The 24,900-nt window shown below is 47.6% G+C and overlaps 1 protein-coding gene across 5 annotated transcripts in view; it reads right to left on the bottom strand.

Annotated features, from left to right (window-relative positions):
- Nucleotides 1-21,784, bottom strand: part of LOC137521479 (5-hydroxytryptamine receptor 3A-like) — a 169,767-nt gene extending 147,983 nt beyond the window's left edge. For 4 of the 5 annotated variants that reach the window (XM_068240796.1, XM_068240801.1, XM_068240798.1 and 1 more), the window contains exons 1-2: nt 21,524-21,784; nt 18,044-18,207 (exon numbers count right to left, since the gene is read on the bottom strand). In XM_068240796.1, coding sequence (XP_068096897.1) covers nt 18,044-18,207; nt 21,524-21,623 — 264 coding nt within the window. In that variant the 5' untranslated portion in view covers nt 21,624-21,784. Of the gene's footprint in view, nt 1-18,043; nt 18,208-19,015; nt 19,363-21,523 lie in introns of those variants that run through there. The other variant, XM_068240800.1, reaches the window with a different exon arrangement.
- Between the last annotated feature and the right edge of the window lie 3,116 nt (nt 21,785-24,900).

Here is a 24,900-nt window from a genome sequence, read left to right as displayed (position 1 = left end):
GCCAGAAACCCCCCGGGCTCAGTCAGGCAGAGAGATCTCCGTGCACAAATCCGCAGGGCCACAGCAGCTGTTTGTCCTTCTCACCTTCCTTCCGAGTCCCGACACAGCCACACAGGAAATCAGTGGGGAGGAAGTGATCAGCTGCTCGGATGTTGTGTGTGGAGCTCACATGGTGGGAAGAGCCGAGGCAGAGAAGCATGGCTCTGGGTGCAGCTTTCACCATACACAGAGAAGAGAAGAGGCACCTCAGTGCAGGAAGCTGGAGGATCGGATTACTGGCTGGGAATACATCCTGTGACTACTGCAGCAGCTGCCAGCTTGTGAGTTCCTGCTATGCTTGTAGCTTCTGTGACTGCATGCTTGTCCCCCATACCCCTCTAACCTCTGCCCCCAGCACCACTCCATATCATGCTCCCATCATGCCCCCCCTCCCACTCCACAGAGGCACCACTGTTCCCAGCATGCCCCCCAACTCCTTAGAGGCTACACTGTGGTTCAAGCATGCCCACCCCCACTCCATAGAGGCACCACTGCTCCCATCATGCTCCCCCTCCCACTCCACAGAGGCACCACTGTTCCCAGCATGCCCACCCCCACTCCATAGAGGCTCCAGTGCTCCTATCATGCTCCCCCATACTCCATAGCGGCACTACTGTGCCCAGAAAGCCCCCCCCCCCCCACTCCACAAAGGCACCACTGCTCCCAGCATGTTCCCCCACTCCACAGAGGCACCACTGCTCCCAGCATGCCCCCTCCCCACTTCATAGAGGCACCACTGCTCCCAGCATGTTCCCCCACTCCACAGAGGCACCAGTGCTCCCAGCATGTCCCCCCCACTCCACAGAGGCACCACTGCTCCCAGCATGTCCCCCCACTCCACAGAGGCACCAGTGCTCCCAGCATGCCCCCACTCCACAAAGGCACCACTGCTCCCAGTATGTCCCCCCACTCCACAGAGGCACCACTGCTCCCAGCATGTCCCCCCACTCCACAGAGGCACCACTGCTCCCAGCATGTCCCCCCCACTCCACAGAGGCACCACTGCTCCCAGCATGTCCCCCCACTCCACAGAGGCACCAGTGCTCCCAGCATGCCCCCACTCCACAGAGGCACCACTGCTCCCAGTATGTCCCCCCACTCCACAGAGGCACCACTGCTCCCAGCATGTCCCCCCACTCCACAGAGGCACCAGTCCGCCCAGCATGTCCCCCCACTCCACAGAGGCACCACTGCGTCTAGCATGTCCCCCCGCTCCACAGAGGCACCAGTTCTCCCAGCATGCCCACCCCCACTCCACAGAGGCACCACTGCGTCTAGCATGTCCCCCCGCTCCACAGTGGCACCAGTCCTCCCAGCATGCCCACCCCCACTCCATAGAGGCACCACTGCTCCCAGCATACCCCCTTCCCCACTCCATACAGACACCAGTGCTCCCAGCATACCCACCCCCACTCCATAGAGGCACCACTGCTCCCAGCATGTCCCCCCACTCCACAGAGGCACCAGTCCTCCCAGCATGCCCACCCCCACTCAGGGCCGGGCCGAGGCATAGGCTGGAGAGGCTCCAGCCTCAGGGCGCAGTGTAGGAGGGGGCGCAGAATTAATTCAGCTGTCATTCCTAATTGTGTTTGAAGCAGAAAGAAATAATAAAAGGGGATACATAGCAGTGACTGCAGGCCAGATAACTAGATATTAAGGTGTTGGGGAGGTTGTGGGCCCTGTGGCGCCTCTTAGTCTAATAGCAATCAGTGTTTGATGGCTCGGGTGGCAGGGATGGTGGGGCGCACTTTGGCGTCTCAGCCTTGGGTGCTGGAGGACCTTGTCCCGCCTCTGCGCCCACTCCACAGAGGCACCAGTCCTCCCAGCATGCCCACCCCCACTCCACAGAGGCACCACTGCTCCCTGCATGCCCACTCCCCACTCCACAGAGGCACCACTGCTCCCAGCATGCCCACCCCCACTCCACAGAGGCACCACTGCTCCCAGCATGCCCACCCCCACTCCACAGAGGCATCACTGCTCCCAGCATGCCCACCCCCACTCCACAGAGGCATCACTGCTCCCAGCATGCCCCCCTCCCCACTCCACAGAGGCACCAGTCCTCCCAGCATGCCCACCCCCACTCCACAGAGGCACCACTGCTCCCAGCATGCCCCCCTCCCCACTCCACAGAGGCACCAGTCCTCCCAGCATGCCCACCCCTACTCCATAGAGGCACCATTGCTCCCAGCATGCCCCCCCTCTCCACTCCAGAGGCACCAGTGCTCCCAGCATACCCACCCCCACTCCACAGAGGCACCACTGCTCCCAGCATGTCCCCCCACCCCACAGAGGCACCATTGCTCCCAGCATGTCCCCCCCCCCACTCCACAGAGGCACCACTGCTCCCAGTATGTCCCCCCACTCCACAGAGGCACCAGTCCTCCCAGCATGCCCACCCCCACTCCATAGAGGCACCACTACTCCCAGCATGGCCCCACTCCATAGAGGCACCAGTGGTTCCAGCATACCCACCTCCACTCCATAGAGGCACCACTGCTCCCAGCATGCCCCCCTCCCCACATCATACAGGCACCAGTGGTTCCAGCATGCCCCCCACTCCATAGCGGCACCACTGCTACCAGCATGTCCACCCCCCCCCCCCCCCCCTTGTAGAGGTACCCTTGCTCCCAGCATGCTCCTCCTCTCCAAAGAGGTACCACTCCTCCCATCATGCTTCACCCTTCACTCCATAGAGGCACCACTGTGCTCCCCCCCCCAATAGAGGTACTGCAGTTCCAAGCATGCTCCTCCTCCATGTAGTATTGGCTTGTCCCCTAGAGCTGACTGGCGTAACCCCCTGGTCTCAATTCACATTGTAGGAGGTCTGGCAGCCAGCTCCGGGGCCCTGGGGGACAACCCGATACTATAAGGAGACGGAGGGGCATGCTAGGAACTGTGGTGCCTCTGGAAGGGGAGGAGCATGCTGGGAGCTGTAGTGCCTATGTGGACGGGGGGCCTATGATGAGAACGGTAATGCCTTTATGGAGGGGTAGGGGCATGCTGGGAGTTGTGGTACTTCTATAGAGGAGGGGACATGCTGGAAGCTAAAGTGTCTCTATAGAGGGGGGCATGCTGGGGGCTGTTTGCAGTTTGCCCCGATGGAGACACTGACCCTGGCTAGACCATTTATTCTTACCCTACCCTGGCAGATACCCCTTAGTAGTGGGGAGCCTCTGGACATTCTCTAGAGCCATACCTCCCTATACCCCACTATTCTAGTGCTGTATCCCTCTCTGGACGAATAGGTATCTTCAGTACACAAGCGAGACCGTATCTGTACTGGGCATGTGCAAATAAGGTCCGCACATGCCCAGCAAAATGAAATGCATGGAGGAAAACAGCTATGTGCCTTAGTTCTACTGGGCATGCACCAAACTCACTTACGCATACCCAGTGTGGACATACTTGTCCTCAGCCACGCTTGCACAATAAAGAAACCTATTCGATCAGAGAGGGACCCACTGCTAAATGGTGGGATATAAGAGGGGGGTTATTGTGTTTTGCATTTGTGTATTGATATGGTTGGGGGGGGGGGGGGCGGCTGGTGGCAATGGGCCTAGGGTGGTAAAAAGTACAAATCCGGCCCTGAACGCTACACCATCCCAGATGTTCATTGGTCATGTTACTTGGTTGGGGTCCTGGAGTGTTGCGTAGTCATTTCCAATCCAGTATTGATTCATTTTAATTTGAGTCAGACGGTCTGCATTTTCTGTGGAGAGGCGGATACGCCGATCTGTGACGATGCCTCCGGCAGCACTGAAACAGCGTTCCGACATAACGCTGGCTGCCGGGCAAGCCAGAACCTCTATTGCGTACATTGCCAGTTCGTGCCAGGTGTCTAGCTTCGATACCCAATAGTTGAAGGGTGCAGATGGATTGTTCGACACAGCTACGTCATCTGACATGTAGTCCTTGACCATCTTCTCCAGCGGATCGGTGTTGGAGGTGGATCTGCACGCTTGCTGTTCAGTGGGCTGCTGCTGCATGGGTGTTCCCACTCCAAGGACACTGCCGATACCATTCCCTTTTGGGCACTAGCTGCGGCTTGCGTTGTTTGCTGCCCTCCTGGTCGTCCTGGGTTTGCAGAAGTCAGTCTGTCGGCGTACAACTGGCTAGAGGAGGGGGAGGATGTCAATCTCCTCTCTAAAGTCTCCACAAGGGCCTGCTGGTATTCTTCCATTTTGACCTGTCTGACTCTTTCTTCAAGCAGTTTTGGAACATTGTGTTTGTACCGTGGATCCAGAAAGGTATAAACCCAGTAATTGGTGTTGTCCAGAATGCGCACAATGCGTGGGTCACGTTCAATGCAGTCTAGCATGAATTGAGCCATGTGTGCCAGAGTCCTACCAGAATCCTCATCATCCTCTTGTGAGCGTTGTGATAGTTGTTGTGATGCATCATAGTCGTCACCTTCCTCCTGGTCTGCTTCTGCTGACCATTCACGCTGAATTGTGGAAGTCCAACGTGCACCGCTCTGGCCCTCGTCAGTGGTGGCATGAAATTCCTGCTCCAACTCCAGCTGTTCCTCCTCCTCTTCTTCGTCATAGCTGCTGGGGCCAGCGTTCCCTGAGGCGGATGGCCTGATGTTGGTACCATCACGCTGATCGTTTTCTCCTTCAGATTCCCCCAGTTGCATCATGACAGCTGTTTCCTTGATTTTCAACAATGACCTCTTCAGTAAACACAGCAGTGGTATGGTAATGCTGACTGAAGAGTTGTCACTGCTCACAAGCAACGTGGATTGCTCAAAATTTTGGAGGACTTGGCAGAGGTCCAACATGTTGGCCCAATCGGATCCACAGAAGCATGGCAGCTGTCCGGATGTGCCTCGGTATTGCGCCGTCATGTACTGGACCACTGCACTCTTCTGCTCATAAAAGCGTGCTAGCATGTGCAGCGTAGAATTCCAGCGCGTAGGGACATCACACAGCAAGCGATGGTGGGGGAGATTGAAGCGCTCCTGCATCTTGGCGAGTGCCCCCGAAGCAGTACTGGAATTTCTACAATGTTTGGCCACTCGTGTCCTCAGGAACCGCTGAACTACTAGGTTCATCACGTGCGCCAGGCAAGGGATGTGTGTCAGCTTAGCCAACCTTAAAGCGCGAATGAGATTACTCCCATTATCACACACAACCATGCCCGGTTTCAGGTCCAGCGGTGCCAGCCACAAATCCGTCTGTTCCTTTATTCCCTTCAAAATTTCCTCCCCTGTGTGCTGCTTATCCCCAAGGCAGATCAGCTTCAGCAACGCTTGCTGACGCATGCCAACAGCTGTGCTGCACTGCTTCCACGATCCTACTGCTGCTGGGTTAGCGTTTCCGGATGAGGTACAGCTTTGAGATGCGTTGGAGGAGAAGGAGTCAGAGAGGTAGGTGCTGCTGTTGTTATCCAGTGGGAGGGACGGCGGTGCAGCTGTTTGCGGCGTGGGCAACACCCGCGCCGTAGCAGGTGAGGAATCGCTGCCAGGCTCCACAAGGTTCACCCAGTGCGCGGTAAGGGAGATGTATCGACCCTGGCCGAACGCACTCGTCCAGGTGTCAGTGGTGAGGTGAACCTTGCAGGCAACGGCATTCTTCAAGCTTCGGGTTATTTTGCTGACCACGTGCTCATGCAACTCAGGCACTGCAGAGCGTGCAAAGTGGTAGCGGCTGGGAACCACGTAACGTGGGATGGCCACTGACATCATGCCCTTGAAGCTGTTTGTCTCCACCACTCGATATGGCAGCATTTCGCAGGCCAGAAGCTTGGCTATGCTGGCTGTTACTGCCACGGCCCGGGGGTCATTTGCTGGCAATTTCCTCTTGCCCTCAAACATCTCCGACACAGACAACTGAACCGTAGCGCTGCACACGGAAGGGCTGTTGGTTGTTGTGTTTGATGAACACTGGGAGACCTCAAGAGCACTACTCCGGAAAGTGACAGTGTCAGCGTCGTCTGATGTTTGTGAATGTTGTGAACCACGCAATGGCTGGGCTACTGCTGCTGCTGAGGCGGGTCTGGTGGTGAGTCTGGTGAACCCAAGGGAGGCAGTGTTGCTGGTACCCTGTCCTGCCGCGTTTGCCCACAGAGTGGGATGTTTGGATAGCATGTGGCGGCTCATGCTGGTGGTGGAGAGGTTGTTAATACTTTTCCCCCTGCTCAGGCGGGTCTTGCACACCTTACAAATCGCCATGGTAACATCCTCAGTGCAGTCTTCAAAGAAAGCCCAGACTTTGGAGCACCTGCCTTGCTGGCGATTTCTGTTTGCTCCTCCTTTGCCTCTCACTTGAACTTCCATGCTTGTGGTGCCTGAAATTGCGCGCCGCCTACCTTGTGGCACAAGGCGAACTCGTGCAGCAGTGGGTTCTTCAACAGACTCATCTGTGCTGCTGCTACGACGGCGATGTTCTCGTTCACAAACAAAATCTGGGTCTCTGTCCACATTGTCCATACCCTCCTCTTCCATCTCCTGAAACTCGTCATATGTCATTGTGGGGGGCCGCCGCCGTGGAGTAGAGCTCCCCAGAACAACCTCTGCGCAGCTCACTCCAACGTCGTCTTCCAGATCTTGTCGGCCGACCTCCTGGCCGACCTCCTGCAATTGCAACCCCTCCTGCCCAACTTGCTCTGGGATTTGGGTTTCCGAGTCCTCCTCGGACTCGCCTTGTATTTCAGTGCGCGGTGCATTTCCCACAGTTAATGGTTGTGAATCCGGGCACAACATTTCTGGCTGTTCCTCCATTGACCTTTGAAAGGTGGAAGTTTGTTGGGCTGGGAATAGCTCCTGCGAATACCCCATTGTGTCCTGAGGTAATTCATCGGACTGGTTATCTGGCAGTTGTGTGCGTGGTGTCGCTGCCGGTTGTGTCAGCTTTGTGCCCACTGGCTCCTTGTAACTGGCTGAGGACTCGGACCTCGTGCGTGATGTGCTGGTGCTGCTTAACCCACTGCTGGACGCTTGAGAGGTCATCCAAGTAATTATCTGGTCCTGTTCTTTTGGATTTGTGAGGGTTGTTGTCCTGGACAACATGGGCGGTATTGAGTGGGTTTTCATGGGTGCTCCCCTGTGGCTTGTACGTGAACCGTCAGGGGAAACACCTCTTCCCTTGCCCCTCCCTCTTTCACCGGATTTCTTCCTCATTTCACTTATCCTTACAGTACACGCTGACTGGCAGCAGTACAGTGGCAGTACAGAAATGCTATACAGTACCACTATTCCCAGCAGCGACACAGAGCACAATGCTATACAGTGGTGGGTGAGCGGTGTACCACTATTCCCAGCAGCGACACAGAGCACAATGCTATACAGTGGCGGGTGAGCGGTGTACCACTATTCCCAGCAGCGACACAGAGCACAATGCTATACAGTGGCGGGTGAGCGGTGTACTACTATTCCCAGCAGACACAGAGTGGCAGTAAACAGAATGCTATATAGTGTGGCTGAGCGAGGTACACACAGTGGCAGTAAACAGAATGCTATATAGTGTGGCTGAGCGAGCGGTGTACTACTATTCCCAGCAGACACAGAACAGTAAACAGAATGCTATATAGTGTGGCTGAGCGAGGTACACAGAGTGGCAGTAAACAGAATGCTATATAGTGTGGCTGAGCGAGCAGTGTACTACTATTCCCAGCAGACACAGAACAGTAAACAGAATGCTATATAGTGTGGCTGAGCGGTGTACCACTATTCCCAGCAGCGACACACAGCACAATGCTATACAGTGGCGGGTGAGCGGTGTACCACTATTCCCAGCAGCGACACAGAGCACAATGCTTTACAGTGGCGGGTGAGCGGTGTACCACTATTCCCAGCAGCGACACAGAGCACAATGCTATACAGTGGCGGGTAAGCGGTGTACCACTATTCCCAGCAGCGACACAGAGCACAATGCTATACAGTGGTGGGTGAGCGGTGTACTACTATTCCCAGAAGACACAGAGTGGCAGTAAACAGAATGCTATATAGTGTGGCTGAGCGAGGTACACAGAGTGGCAGTAAACAGAATGCTATATAGTGTGGCTGAGCGAGCGGTGTACTACTATTCCCAGCAGACACAGAACAGTAAACAGAATGCCATATAGTGTGGCTGAGCGGTGTGCCACTATTCCCAGCAGCGACACAGAGCACAATGCTATACAGTGACGGGTGAGCGGTGTACCACTATTCCCAGCAGCGACACACAGCACAATGCTATACAGTGGCGGGTGAGCGGTGTACCACTATTCCCAGCAGCGACACAGAGCACAATGCTATACAGTGGCGGGTGAGCGGTGTACCACTATTCCCAGCAGCGACACAGAGCACAATGCTATACAGTGACGGGTGAGCGGTGTACCACTATTCCCAGCAGCGACACACAGCACAATGCTATACAGTGGCGGGTGAGCGGTGTACCACTATTCCCAGCAGCGACACAGAGCACAATGCTATACAGTGGCGGGTGAGCGGTGTACTACTATTCCCAGCAGACACAGAGTGGCAGTAAACAGAATGCTATATAGTGTGGCTGAGCGAGGTACACAGAGTGGCAGTAAACAGAATGCTATATAGTGTGGCTGAGCGAGCGGTGTACTACTATTCCCAGCAGACACAGAACAGTAAACAGAATGCTATATAGTGTGGCTGAGCGAGGTACACAGAGTGGCAGTAAACAGAATGCTATATAGTGCGGCTGAGCGAGCGGTGTACTGCTATTCCCAGCAGACACAGAACAGTAAACAGAATGCTATATAGTGTGGCTGAGCGAGGTACACAGAGTGGCAGTAAACAGAATGCTGAGCGAGCGGTGTACTACTATTCCCAGCAGCGACACAATGACTGGGGGGAACCTGGCTAGCGTGGCTGGAGCGCGAACTACCCTGCCTGCCTACCCAAAGCTAAACCCACAGACAAATGGCGGAAATATGACGTGGTTCGGGTATTTATTTACCCGAACCACGTGACCCGTTCGGCCAATCACAGCGCTAGCCGAACGTTCGGGGAACGTTCGGCCATGCGCTCTTAGTTCGGCCATGTGGCCGAACGGTTTGGCCGAACACCATCAGGTGTTCGGCCGAACTCGAACATCACCCGAACAGGGTGATGTTCTGCAGAACCCGAACAGTGGCGAACACTGTTCGCCCAACACTACCTAGGACCTATAATGTCCAAACCTGCACCTCTACAATTCGGAGTGCCACAAGGATCAATCCTATCCCCTCTGTTGTTTGCAATCTACATGTTGCCACTTGGTACACTCATCCAACGACATGGCCTGACGTACCACTGCTACGCCGATGATACACAGCTATACCTGTCCTTCAAACCTGGTGGAACAGACCCTACTCCAAAAATAAACTCTTGCTTAGCTGAGCTACAGGCATGGATGAATGATAACTGGTTGAAACTGAATGCTGACAAAACTGAGGTCCTCTTTTTCCAAAGCCAGTGCTCGCCATCAAAACAGCTCTATCCTAAAGCAACACCAATCAGGATTGGAAATTCAGACATAAACAGCTCCAACCTTGTGCGCAGCCTTGGCGTACTAATCGATGGGGATTTGAGTTTCAGAAACCAAATTTCATCTGTAGTTAAATCTTCCTACTTTTATCTGAAGAACATTGCAAAGATTAAACATCTGATTCCCCCAGAGGATCTTCCAATGATCCTAGTTCACGCCTTCATCACATCACGGCTGGACTACTGCAATGCCCTTTATGCTGGCCTCCCCAAAAAGGACCTGCGTCGCCTGCAATTAGTGCAGAATGCTGCTGCCAGATTGCTAACAAACCAGCCTCGCCACTGTCACATTACACTGATCCTTCGCTCACTGCACTGGCCACCAGTAGAATGGAGAATACTCTTCAAGATTGGACTGCTGACATTCAAATCCCTGCACAATCTGGGACCTGGATACATGAAGTACTTGCTGAAGTTGCACCACACCTCTCACAACCAGCAAGTTCTATAAACTTGGTCACTCCCAGAGTGCACCTCAAAAAATCTGGAGATAGAGCCTTCTGTCATGCTGCCCCTACTCTTTGGAACTCCCTGCCACACCCAGTAAAGACAGCACCATCCCTGGAGCTATTCAAATCCAGACTGAAAAGCCACCTGTTTAGCCTGGCATTTCCAGACTCATAAAATTCTTCCTCTGTACCACGATGGTCTGAGCCATGCTTATGCGCTTTGAGTCCTATGGGAGAAAAGCGCTCTACACATGTTATTTGTTGTTGTTGTTGTTCTGCATAATAATAGGAACCTTCTTAAAGGACACCCGAGGCGAAAATATACTAATGTATGTCTGTAGTCACTTCCTATCTGAGTCAGGACTGAGTCAGATACTTACATACCTGATATTTAACTGTTTCAGGCAGAGAAAGAAAAAATGGAACACAGCATAGTTATTTGTGTGATAGGCACTGTACATACCCATGTCTATCTCATCACGTCACATGTGAACTCGAGTATCCTTTAAATCCTAGGTAATAGTGGCAGTTTAGCATTAATTTCTAGAGCTGCACTACAGTTAAGAAAAGTGCATATCCATCCCTAAACTGGCGTAGATTAAGAAGTGCTTGATTGCAGTTCTACAGATGTAGAACTGCAGGCCAGACATGATTTCAGAGTGCAGGCTAGAAATGATTAATGAGGTGCTCCTCCCTCCTGCTGAGTTCCTCCTCAGAGCCTGATGCTATCAATACAGCAGGTGTGTTGGTTACCTCAGCAACAGCAATTCCCCTCACACACTGCACTGTCTCAGAGACCTTCACAGGAACTGTGCGAGAAATTTGCCCACTTCTTCTCAGACAAAGTCTCCTCCATACGATCTGCCATTCAATTCACAGCCCAAGAAACCCATGCAGAGCCATATAACAGGGGCAAAAATAGCCTACCACCATGGTCTGATTTTAAAGTAATCACTGGAAAAGACATCTTGGACATCCTCATAAACCTTCGCCAGACTACCTGCGATCTGGACCCTGGCCCCACTAAGTTCATGTTGAAATGCCCTGAAATTTTTACACCGGCATTCCACAAAATAGTCAACGGTTCCTTACAAGAAGGGTGGTTTCCCTCTACTTTGAAAGAAGCAACCGTCAGGCCACTACTCAAGAAACCATCCTTAGACCCAGATGCTCTAAACAGCTACAGACCTGTCTCTAACCTCCCCTTTCTGGGAAAAGTTCTTGAAAAGGCTGTCTATCTCCAACTTGAAGACAGGCTCTCCAGAAACAACATCCTTGACCCTCTTCAATCTGGCTTCAGGAAATATCACAGCTGTGAAACAGCCCTCACCCAGATTTGCAATGATCTGCTCATTGCAAGAGACAAGGGTCAATGTTCCATCCTGATTTTGCTCGACCTCTCAGCGGCTTTTGACACAGTCGATCATGGAATCTTGCTCAACAGGCTACAAGAGTACTGTGGCATAGATGGCATTGTTCTCCAGTGGTTCAACTCCTTCCTGGCTGGCAGAACACAAAGGGTAGCCTTAGGGCCCTTCCTCTCCAACCCTGTACCACTAAAATACGGTGTACCTCAGGGCGCAATATTATCCCCTTTACTTTTCACCATATACATGCTGCCACTTGGAGAAATCATACAAAAACATGGCCTGACATATCATTGCTATGCTGACACCCAGCTATATTTGTCATTCAAACCTGGCATCACAGACCCTACTCCACAAATAAACTCATGCTTAGCTGAGCTTCAGGAGTGGATGAATATGAATTGGCTAAAACTTAATGCTGACAAAACTGAGGTACTTGTTATCGAGGGCCAGGGTTTAACAGCAAAGCAGCCCCAGTCTCAACGAACACCGCTAAGGATAGGGAGCTCAGACCTGAAAAACTCAGACTGTGTGCACAGCCTGGGAGTACTGATTGATAGGAAATTAAGCTTTAGGAATCAAATCTCAGCTGTTGTGAAACATTCCTTCTTTCATCTAAGGAATATTGCAAAGATTAAACACCTAATTCCTTCAGAGGATCTTCCAACCCTAGTCCATGCCTTCGTCACATCAAGGTTAGACTACTGCAACGCCCTCTACACGGGCCTGCATAAGAAAGACTTACACCGCCTGCAATTAGTACAGAATGCTGCCACAAGGCTGTTAACGAGCCAACCCCACCATTGCCACATAACACCAACCCTGAGCTCACTCCACTGGCTACCGATAAAATGGAGAATTCTGTTTAAAATTGGCTTACTGACATTCAAATCCTTGCACAATCTGGGCCCTGGATACCTGAAGGACTTGTTGCAACTGCATCACCCCCCACACAATCTTAGATCAAAAGGACACAACACCATGGTCACCCCCAGAGTCCACCTCAAAACCTTTGGAGACAGAGCCTTTTGTCATGCTGCCCCTACACTTTGGAACTCCCTGCCACACCCAATCAGGACAGCTCCATCCCTGGAAGCATTTAAGTCTAAACTGAAAACCTACCTCTTTAGTCTGGCATTCATGAACATCTGACTATCTCCTCTGTAACACAACCCAGCCTGCAACCCTGTATTAATCTGAGACACAACTATGCGCTTTGAGTCCTATGGGAGAAAAGCGCTTTACAAATGTTATTGTATTGTATTGTATTATTCCTAGCTCCTCCTATTTTACAACATTTTTAGAAGGAATCTGCACTATTTAGTGATTTTTTTAGGATGTCTGAGACAGTTCTGCATGGATTTCTAAAAACCTACCAATATTTTGTCTCAGACACTCTTGATAAATCTGGCCCATAGAGCATATGCTCCATTTGCCTTAGTGCAGTGTTTCTCAAACCTGTCCTCGTGACTCCCCAACGGTGCATGTTTTGCAGGCAGCCTCACCTATGCACAGGTGGGGTAATCAGTGGCTCAGCTACATGGAATCCATGTATTATGGTAGAGAACAGAGGCGCCAAAAGGATAAAAACAATATTTAAAAGTTTTAAAATTATTGCTTAGGAGGCAGTGGTGGACTCACCTCCCACAAGCAGACACAACAACTGTGTATTCACAAAAGGGACATTTATTGGTATACTCCAAATAAGGTTGCAACGCGTTTCGCAGGTCAAACCCGCTTCATCAAGCAATTACAGGAAGGAGCACACAACTGGGGGTAAGAGGCAACACATTTGTACAAATCCTGAACAGACTGCATATCAATAAACATAAATATTTGTATGATGGAATTCACTGGTGTGATTTAAATTAACGGGAAGAGGTGGCTAATTATTGTATTTTGGGGGTGGAGGGGGGGCGGGGAAAGAGGACGGAGGGCCGGGGGGGAAATGGGGAAAGAATTGGAGATGGGAAATGGGAGGGGGGGGGGGGAAGAGGGGGGAAGGGGGAAGGGGAAGAAGGGTGGCGGGGGGTTTGTTTTAGGGGGAAGAAAGATAGTGGTAATTTTAAGTATTACATCATAGCATTAATATTCATAAACACAATCATAAACATAATCAAACGTTAATCTCAGCATGTGGCGAGATACTTTCATAACATACAGTAAACAGTATCATAATTCATATATATATATATTTTTTACCCATACATATGTGTATTGGGAGCGGTTAGCCTATATGAAATAGTGCAAAGGAGTTCAGGGCTGGCAATAGTACATTGGGTATTTAAGAAAGACATGCAGAGTAATTTATAGAAGACACATAATGAACAAGCATCAAACAAGATTCACTTACCAGCAGTATGTCCAGATAGCACCTGGCGCCTCAGTGGCCAAGTAGTACTGAACTGCTGTTTATATAGTGTTGAACTCCTCCCCTTAGCTAATTGGAATGTGGGGCGGGCACTTAGTTACGTCATTACGCATGTGTACATGCGTATTTTGATGCGTATTTTGATGCGTAATGGCAGTGGCTGGATAGTGTACTGGCTAAGGGTGCTGCCTTTGACATGGGAGACCAGGGTTCAAATCCCGGCCAAGTCAAGTACCCATCCAATAAGGAATTCAAGGCAAGACTCCCCAACAATGCAGGGTGGCCTCTCGAGCGCGTCCCTGTGGCTGCAGCTCTTGAGTGCTTTGAGTCTGACGGGAAAAAAGCGCTATGCAAATGTTTGGATTATGGATTATTATTAATGGCGGTCAAGGATTACGTATGCGTACATGCGTATTTTGACGCGTAATGGCGTTTATGGATTGCATATTGTCAATGCGCGATGAAAAAGGGGCGCATGCGTACTAGCATGATGCCATGCCTACGGTGGCATGGAATGGGAATGTGGCGTATATTTGAACGTGTTGGAATGCGGAACCATTGCTCAAAATAAGAGAACCACTATTTAATATTAATACATTTCAGGTTACTTGATCTGACAGTATATACCATTGTGGCTGTACAATTATATGCAATTATTGTCATACGATTTGCTCTGCATTGCAACAGTACTCTCTATCAATGTAAACGTATATACATGTAAAAATGAGTAAAATTGATAATACAAATAAAAAAATATAAAAGGTTCCGACTAGCCAACTAAGACATAGAGTATGGATAAAAACATGATCACGTTGGAATACTAAGCATAATGTTCTTAACATAAATACGCTCAAAAACAATTATAAAAATGAGCTGAAAACCCAAGAGGAATATAATAGTAAATAAAATAAATAAAAAAAAAAAAAAAAGATAATAAAAACTCGAACTTATAACACAGACCGATAAAAGAGGCGACTAAGTTAAAATAATATTGGAATGTTATGATCAGTGAATTTTTTCTAGTTGTTCGTTGAGTCCCTCCGGAATGAGAGTCCTCAGTATTTGTATCCAGAACATTTCTCTCGCTTTCAGTATTTCAAAAGCATTGTGCTGTTGTGGGTTAATGGATTCTATAAGTGTTATACGGAATAAAGTGGGGTCATTGTGATGGTGAGTGCCGAAGTGTCTCGAGACGCTGTGAAGGGGAAAGTTTTTCAGTATGTTTCTTTTGTGTTGTCCAATTCGGCTGCGTGCCGGTTGTGTGGTACGGCCCACGTACTGGAGGTGGTACGGCCCGTGTCACCTCCAGTACGTGGGCCGTACCACACAACCGGCACGCAGCCGAATTGGACAACACAAAAGAAACATACTGAAAAACTTTCCCCTTCACAGCGTCTCGAGACACTTCGGCACTCACCATCACAATGACCCCACTTTATTCCGTATAACACTTATAGAATCCATTAACCCACAACAGCACAATGCTTTTGAAATACTGAAAGCGAGAGAAATGTTCTGGATACAAATACTGAGGACTCTCATTCCGGAGGGACTCAACGAACAACTAGAAAAAATTCACTGATCATAACATTCCAATATTATTTTAACTTAGTCGCCTCTTTTATCGGTCTGTGTTATAAGTTCGAGTTTTTATTATCTTTTTTTTTTTTTTATTTATTTTATTTACTATTATATTCCTCTTGGGTTTTTAGCTCATTTTTATAATTGTTTTTGAGCGTATTTATGTTAAGAACGTTATGCTTAGTATTCCAACGTGATCATGTTTTTATCCATACTCTATGTCTTAGTTGGCTAGTCGGAACCTTTTATATTGTTTTATTTGTATTATCAATTTTACTCATTTTTACATGTATATGCGTTTACATTGATAGAGAGTACTGTTGCAATGCAGAGCAAATCGTATGCCAATAATTGCATATAATTGTACAGCCACAATGGTATATACTGTCAGATCAAGTAACCTGAAATGTATTAATATTAAATAGTGGTTCTCTTATTTTGAGCAATGGTTCCGCATTCCAACACGTTCAAATATACGCCACATTCCCATTCCATGCCACCGTACGCATGGCATCATGCTAGTACGCATGCGCCCCTTTTTCATCGCGCATTGACAATATGCAATCCATATACGCCATTACGCGTCAAAATACGCATGTACGCATACGTAATCCTTGACCGCCATTAATAATAATCCATAATCCAAACATTTGCATAGCGCTTTTTTCCCGTCAGACTCAAAGCACTCAAGAGCTGCAGCCACAGGGACGCGCTCGAGAGGCCACCCTGCATTGTTGGGCAGTCTTGCCTTGAATTCCTTATTGGATGGGTACTTGACTTGGCCGGGATTTGAACCCTGGTCTCCCATGTCAAAGGCAGCACCCTTAGCCAGTACACTATCCAGCCACTGCCATTACGCATCAAAATACGCATGTACACATGTGTAATGACGTAACTAAGTGCCCGCCCCACATTCCAATTAGCTAAGGGGAGGAGTTCAACACTATATAAACAGCAGTTCAGTACTACTTGGCCACTGAGGCGCCAGGTGCTATCTGGACATACTGCTGGTAAGTGAATCTTGTTTGATGCTTGTTCATTATGTGTCTTCTATAAATTACTCTGCATGTCTTTCTTAAATACCCAATGTACTATTGCCAGCCCTGAACTCCTTTGCACTATTTCATATAGGCTAACCGCTCCCAATACACATATGTATGGGTAAAAAATATATATATATGAATTATGATACTGTTTACTGTATGTTATGAAAGTATCTCGCCACATGCTTGAGATTAACGTTTGATTATGTTTATGATTGTGTTTATGAATATTAATGCTATGATGTAATACTTAAAATTACCACTATCTTTCTTCCCCCTAAAACAACCCCCCCCCCACCCTTCTTCCCCTTCCCTCTTCCCCCCCCCTCCCATTTCCCATCTCCAATTCTTTCCCCATTCCCCCCCCCCCCCCCCGGCCCTCCGTCCTCTTTCCCCCCCCCCCCTCTCCCCGCCCCCCCTCCACCCCCAAAATACAATAATTAGCCACCTCTTCCCGTTAATTTAACCCTCTGGGCGATACAATTATATCGCCCAAGAGGTGGCGCAGCACTATTTTTTAATTTTTTTTTTATTTTTTAAATCATGTAGCGAGCCCAGGGCTCGCTACATGATATCCGCAGCGCAGCGGCATCCCCCCACCCACTCCGATCGCCTTCGGCGATCAGAGTAAGCAGGAAATCCCGTTCAGAACGGGATTTCCTGCTGGGCTTCCCTGGTCGTGACGTCATAGGGAGTTCCGATCCACCCCTCAGCGCTGCCTGGCACTGATTGGCCAGGCTGCGCAAGGGGTTGGGGAGGGGGGGGGCTGCGCGGAACGGCGGGTAGCGGCGGATCGGCGGCGAGCGGCGGCGATCGGAAGTTACACGCAGCTAGCAAAGTGCTAGCTGCGTGTAACAAAAAAAAATTATGCAAATCGGCCCAGCGGGGCCTGAGAAATCCTCCTGCGCGACATACCCCGAGCTCAGCTCGGGATTATCGCTCAGGAGGTTAAATCACACCAGTGAATTCCATCATACAAATATTTATGTTTATTGATATGCAGTCTGTTCAGGATTTGTACAAATGTGTTGCCTCTTACCCCCAGTTGGGTGCTCCTTCCTGTAATTGCCTGATGAAGCGGGTTTGACCTGCGAAACGCGTTGCAACCTTATTTGGAGTATACCAATAAATGTCCCTTTTGTGAATACACAGTTGTTGTGTCTGCTTGTGGGAGGTGAGTCCACCACTGCCTCCTAAGCAATAATTTTAAAACTTTTAAATATTATTTTTATCCTTTTGGCGCCTCTGTTCTCTACCATAATACTGATTGTATCCACCTTTGGTGGAGGGGGATACCCCTTCTTGTTTTTCAAGCCTACAGAGAGCGACTTCTTATTCCTGAGTGAGGACAGGCTAATCTCCTCACCTGCCTACACAGTGGTTGCCTGGAGGTAACCCTGGTTTGTGAGTATACAATTCATACTCTTTCTAATTATCCAATTACCTTGACATACTACACCATATCGGGCTCTCGGTTCTCTCTTCTTCATGGAATCCATGTAGCTCAGACTGCCTTAGTGCCTTGCACACGGAACATGTCCATATACAGTAAATAGTTGTGGTCTGTCTCCTCTGCGATAATTAGCCTTTCCATTTTGCAATAAATTCAAAGGGTGAATTTGCAAAATAGATGTCATGAATTTAAAAAAAATACTAAAAGGAGAACACAAATTGGATGTACACATTTACATTGAAAACTACTATCTTACCACTCCGAGGATGGCAAATATAGTTATGTGTATAGTCACATTGGTTGCCTGGTTCCAGTTTTGCACAGGCCTCACCCCCTTGTTATAACCATCCATCAAGTGGTCAGCAAGTCTTCCAAACGTTGCATTGCTTGACTTAGGTTTCAGTTCTGAAGCTCCATGGCCTTATGTATAGAAAATAATATGTAACAAATTAAAATTAAAAAAAAAATGCATTCTGATTACTTATAAAATACTAGTTGCAGCTGTTTGATTTTTTTTCTTTGTATAAAAAAAAATGTGTAAAGTTAGGTAGAAATGCTTTGCACTTTCAAGCTTTAAGGTGCTCACAGGGGCGTACCGTTAATTGGGTGCTAGGGGGCATGGTGCTGATAGACTAGGACACAGGCAGGAAACATGCATGGAAGGAGGTCTGCTGATCTGCAGATATCTCTCTGACCCCCTCTGTGTTACTAATCACTCAGGTCTCCTCCTGCCACTTGTTGTCCTATGGCTTAACCCTTTAGAGGCAAATACTTCTGGAAACATGGGCCAGCAAGTCCTGTCAGAGCATGCTGAGACTTGTAGTTCCCAGGGGTACAGGTAATATTTACAACCTTATGAGCTGCACCTCCTCTTGATGATCTGACAGGGCATGCTGAGCCACAGACTGTAAATCCAGGTAGTCGGCAACTGAATCAGGCATAAATTGTTTATAAACTAAACAAATGAGCCCCCACTGAACTATTTGCACCCTGGCAGTGATTGTGTGAGCGGCTCTGAGGATAGTGACATGCCTGTAAAGCACTGCAGAAGATGACAGCACTATATAAATACTAAAACTATAAATACTAAAAAACAAATAATGGTGCCAGTTTAGACCCACCACAGCTCTCCTTAAAAGTGTGCTGCTGACTCTGCCCATTGTCCTTATTTTGGGGCTTTTTGTCCCTGAAAAATTAGAAATTAGGTTGACAGCCCTGCATTATATACCTGTCTGGCTGGAGTCTGGACTGCTGACGGAAGTCAAGTAATTATGCAGCTGCTGCCTGACGCTAAGCTATAGCCTACGGCAGCCAGCACAGTATGGCCTCTTTTCCATGGACTGTTCAACTGTGTGCTCAGCAAGCAGTTACCAGGCAGCAGTGAGCAGTTGCCAGGCAGCACCAGTGAGCAGTGGGGAGAGTTTGAGAGGCATTTCACTGCCTATCAACTGTCCGTAGAAAAGAGGCCTATCTGCTCCACCGCCTCCTCCATCATTGGCTTTGCTCAGATCCCTGCTCGGCCCCGCCTTCATCACGTCGGTTAATGACACAGTTAAATTCCTGTGTTGCATGCTGCGAGCCGCAGACAAAAATAGTAAGTGGAGGAGTGGATGCCTGGCCTGGCCGCCTGGGACAGTGTGGATAAGCTGCAGCAACAGTGGTACTCAGCGGCGGTAACATCACACACACTCTCTTGGTCTCATGTGTGCGCACTGTCACTCATGGCAAGCAATAGAATCTGCGTGCTAATGCCTGCGTGACCGTGCTGCTAAGTACCACCATGCTGCTGCTATTCCACCATTTACCTTACAACACAGGAGTGGGCGGGGCAAGAGGCAAAAGGGGAGTCTCAGTTGACAGGCACTGTCTGTACTGGAGACAGTCAGAGGAGCTCATAATTTAATACCTGCCATAGTCAGTGTCTAATGTCCTGGAGGTAGCCAGAGGAGCTCACAATCTAATCTCTACCATAGTCGATGTCTAATGTCCTGCCATATTGTGTATTTACATAGCATTGACATCTCCTGCAGCACTTTACAAAGTATATAGTCATGTCACTGACTGTCCCCAGAGGAGCTCACAATCTAATCCTATCACTGTCATAGTCTAATGCCCTATCATATTATATTATGTATCTATATAGCACTGACCTCTTCCATAGCGCTATACGGAGTTCATAGTCACTTCCCTCAGAGGAGTAAATCCAATCCCTACTAAAGACGTATTCAACAGCTGTCACTTTTTTGGGGGGGGTCTGTAGATAATCAGCACCGGGTGTCAAGTACCCTAGGTATGCCGCTAGGTGCTCATTAATAGTACAGTGTTTATGAACGATTTTTTCGTTCTTTTCCGTTAGCCGGTCGCATCTGCTGGGTGGCAGCAGAGTTACATCTTTCCCTGCTATCCATGGCGGCCTGAAGGGGGAATAGTAATTAACACCATGGAGAGTGGGGAAAGATAGCGATCGCTGAGGTGGCGTTAATTACTATTCCCCCTCCAGGCCGCCATATTAGGGAAAGATGTAACTCTGCTGCCACCTAGCGGATGCGTCCAGCTAAGGGAAAAGTACAGATTTTTTCAATTCAATCAGAGAAATCTGCTTCAATTGTGGAAAAAAAAGTCAGCAATTGCAAACGATAGATATAAAAATGATCATATAGCCAATCATAAATAGCCAGCTTATTGATCAGCCCAGCGGATTTGAATGAACGTATCAGACCTTATCTTAGATCCAATTGTGCCGCTGTTGAACAAATATACTCATTTTCAATTGATTACTTCCAATTTACTAAATTGATCGAAATAAAGAATCATTCATACATTTTTTTACAGTTAATGGGCACCTTTAACAAAATAATGGAACTGAATGCATGTTTGCTGAGCTACAGGGTGAAGATGTAATGCATGCTCTATATAATATATGTTAAAGGAACCTAAAGCAAAAAGTATATGGAGGCTGCCTTTTAAACAATACCAGTTGCCTGGCAACCCTGTGGATTTATTTGGCTGCAGTAGTGTCTGAATCACACCAGAAACAAGCATGCAGATCATCTCTTCAGATTTGACAATAATATCAGAAACTCCTGACCTGCATGCTTGTTCAGGGTCTATGGCTTAATGAGACAGAGGATCAGCAGGATAGCAAGGCAACTGGTATCGCTTAAAATGAAATAAATATGGCAGCCTTCACATCCCTCTCTCTTCAGGTGTCCTTTAAAATATACTCAATATAAGAAATATAAGTAGTCTTGGGAAAGTTATCCCCCCCCCCCCCTTTAAAGGGAACCCTAGGTGAGAGGGATATGGAGGTTGACATGTTTGTTTCCTTTTAAATAATGCACATTGTCTGGCTGTCCTGCTGATCCTCTGCCTATAATACTTTCAACCTAGAATAAGCGTGCAGATCATATGTCTATGACAAATCTGACAAGATTAGCTGCATGCTTGTTTCAGGTGTGGGATTTAGACCCTACTGACCAGAAAGATCAGCAGGACTGCCAGGTAACTGGTATTATTAAGTAAATAAATACAACAGCTTCTATAGAACTCACACCTCGGGTTCCTTTTAAAATTCTTCAAGAAAGGAATAAAGGGATGAAAAAAGGCAGAAAAGGAATAGATATGTAGATAGATAGATAGATAGATAGATAGATAGATAGATAGATAGATAGATAGATAGATAGATAGATAGATAGATAGATAGATAGATACTTAGCGCCCACAGAAAGTGACTTACCCATGCAGGCCATGAAAAGGTAAAGAGTGATTGTGATAAATGTTCTGCGCATTCCTGTCGTTGATCCAGTAGATCCTTTTTTTGCCAGCCTAGATAACATTAATTTTCTTGCATTGTTTTGTGTGATTTTTGTTTTTGGTTTCAAGATCTTCAGCACTCTAGCAGTGCTTTAGTACTCGTCATTAAAAAAAAAAAAATTCTCCTACAAATCTTTAAATCTTTAAATCCATTTATATTTTAAATGTGTAGGCTCCTACAAATTAAATTAAGAATGCAAATGTCCCTACTCCTCAAAACTTGTGGCTCGTGTTTTTCCTCTGTATAAGCTGTCTTATGATGTTGTGTCCTAATTGTCTGATCTACAGACTTCATCTCTGGTTTCTTCCTAATGCCCTCTAGCCCCTCCCTATGCATCAGTTACAGTTAGAGGTTAGTCTGATTGCAATCAAACGGAGTGTTTTCCAATTGTGTGAAACTTAAAAGTATTTTCTGCCTGTTTGTCAATATGAATAATTTATGCTGAAAATATTAAAATGTTTTTCCTTGTTACATCCAGAGTGCAAAAAGTCATTTTTTTCCATTAAAGTGAAAGTCCACTGATGCTGAAAACTAACAATAATTACATATCAATGTTGTCCAATGTTTTGTTTTTTTCATCTTAATATTATTAAAATGTATTGTTTGCGTTTTTAGACTGCAGCTGGCTATGAATTTCCAAAAATTACTACAACGCCAAGTTGCATTAACATTACATATTTCATTAATCTTAACAATACATGCAGCTGAACTAAAAATATAGCTTTTTTGTCCATAACCACCTCAGTACTAGGCTGCAAAGCTCCCTTAAAGAACACCAAACTGAGAGGGATATTGAGGCTACCATATTTATTTACTTAGTTGCCTTGCTGTCCTGCTGATCCTCTGCCTCTTAGAGCCATTTGGCCATAAAAACGGTCCATTTACCGGACCATACCCAAACTGATCCTAACGGATGTAAAGGGATCCTATGTTTGTCAATAGTATCTGAACACATAATTGCCGCAGCCAGGGCATCACAGACTTGCCCAGAGTATGGGGCCCAAGTGAGTCTAGGGCCATGTGCACGGCTCCAGCTGCAACTGTGTTTGTGTGCTGGGGCTGACACTGGGAGCAGATGCACAGCAGGTGTGTAGTAGTCAGGTGTGTCCCTTAAACAAATCTCTCCCCCACAGCGTTACAGAGCACAGTGGTGTGGGGAAGATTATAGGCTGCGCACACACACACTCACTCACTTACCACTTTCTGGTTCCAGATGCAACATGTAGGGCTACCATCAGAAATTTCTGGGTCCCATAATGATCAAACCTACTGGGCCCCTTCCTACCTATCCTCTGCCTCCCCCCACCTACATATTTTACTGATATTTGCGTCTATTTGGTGTAGCCCATATATGCCAAATTCGGCTACAAAAAGGGCGCCTGGTGTAGCCCATATGCCAAATTCAGCTGCAAAGGGCGCCTGGTGTAGTCCATATATGCCAAATTTGGCTACAAAGGGCTCCTGGTGTAGCCGAAAAAGCTAGTTTTAGTTTATAAAAAAGGATGCTGTTATAGGCAAAATTTGTTGAGCTATAAAAGGGATCTAGATATAGCTGAGAAAAGTGATTACTATAACCTAAATTCTCCCTACTCTCAGACAGAACCCTCCCCTGATGGTGCCTAACCCTAACCCCTTTGATGGTGCCTAACCCTAACCCCTCCCTGGTGGTGCCTAACCCTAAGACAACCCCTGGTGATTACTATGACCTAACTTCTCCCTACTCTCACACAGAACCCTCCCCTAACCCTAACCCCCCCTGGTGGAGCCTAACCCTAAGACCCCCCAAGTCGAGCCTAACCCTAAGACTCCCCTGGTGGTACCTAACCCTGAGATCCCCAGGTGGTGCCTAACCCTAAGACTCCCCTGGTGGTACCTAACCCGAAGACTGCTCTGGTGGTGGTACCTAACCCTAAAAAAAAATATTGACTATAAAAGGGTGCCCTTTTGTAGCATATTCAAAAACCTTGTAGCCGAAAACCTTGTAGCTGAATAAAACATATGGACTACAAAGGGCTGCCCTACTGTAGCCGGAAAAAAAATATGGGCTACAAAGGGGTGCCCTACTGTAGCCGAAAGTAGTCAAATAAAATATGGGCTACCAAGGGGCACCTGCTTGTAGCCTATATCAAAACTCGGGCGCCCTTTTCACCACCTTTTAGCCGAAATTTTTAGAAATAACAATGATGTCTATGGAGGCGCCCTTTTCAACGGATCCCCCTTCCCACACGTGGTTGTAGATGCTAATATTCTGGTGATTTGATTTATTCATTCTTCAGCATTAAGTTCTGTTAAGATGTTAGCAAGAAGTTCTGTTACAAGATATTTTTATGCTATTTTTTTTTTTCAAGAAGATTACTACAGGTTTTTATACAGCTACTAGATACACAGCTATTGAAACAGATGAGACTTTTGATCCTATCCTAATTAATAAAACTGTTATATACTTTTTTGAATGTGCTTAGAAGATTGATGATGCTTGGCTCTAAAGGCCTGATGAGGTGTAATACTGTTAAAAGAAAACGCTACTTGGAACTGTTCATACTTTGTATATATGCTGTATGATAAGCAAATACATTTTTTTATATAAAATTAAATACTGAGTGCTCTGATTCATTTCAAAGTAAACCATCAATCTATAATTACTGTTATAGAGGGTTCAGACCCTGCTATGCCGGATTTATATGATAGCAACGCTTTAAAGGTCGGTCCTCTACTGAGTTAGCAATTATGCAAAAGGCAAGAACCATACAGGTTTTTGACAGTGTGTTGGAGATGTGGGGTTTCTCCGGGGACACAGGATCATATTTGGTGGGGATGTAGCGCCATTCAACCCTTTTGGCAGTCCATTTCTACATGTTATCAGAAAATCACTCTTTCTTCTTATGAGATCACTTTTGAGGCAGCGATACTGTCTCTGATACCAGGCTCCCTCTCTAAACTCAAAAAAATAATTTCTTAGGCATGTTTTGACTGCAGCACGTACCACTGTGGCCAGGCTTTGGAAATCTAATTCTCCTCCGCTGATTTCCCATTTGGCAACTGCATTAAATGACATCATGCACATGGGAGAGTTAGTGGCCAGCAACAGAATGGATACCTACGTTGATACCTGTTTTGGTTGGATCGACTTTAGGGATTCAGATGAGTTTAAGGCCTTAATTAACCCACATTTGTTACCAGGTTAGGGGAGTCATGTGACATTATTGTAATACTTCACACTGCATATTTGGGATGTCACTTGATGAAGGGCAACACCCGAAACATATAGTGTGATATATTACAATAAACAGAACGCAAGT

This window comes from Hyperolius riggenbachi, chromosome 6 (assembly GCF_040937935.1).
Source record: "Hyperolius riggenbachi isolate aHypRig1 chromosome 6, aHypRig1.pri, whole genome shotgun sequence".
NCBI classification, from domain to species: Eukaryota; Metazoa; Chordata; class Amphibia; order Anura; family Hyperoliidae; genus Hyperolius; species Hyperolius riggenbachi.
Note: the sequence above shows the minus strand (reverse complement) of the source record. Positions and strands in the feature narration are given on the sequence as shown.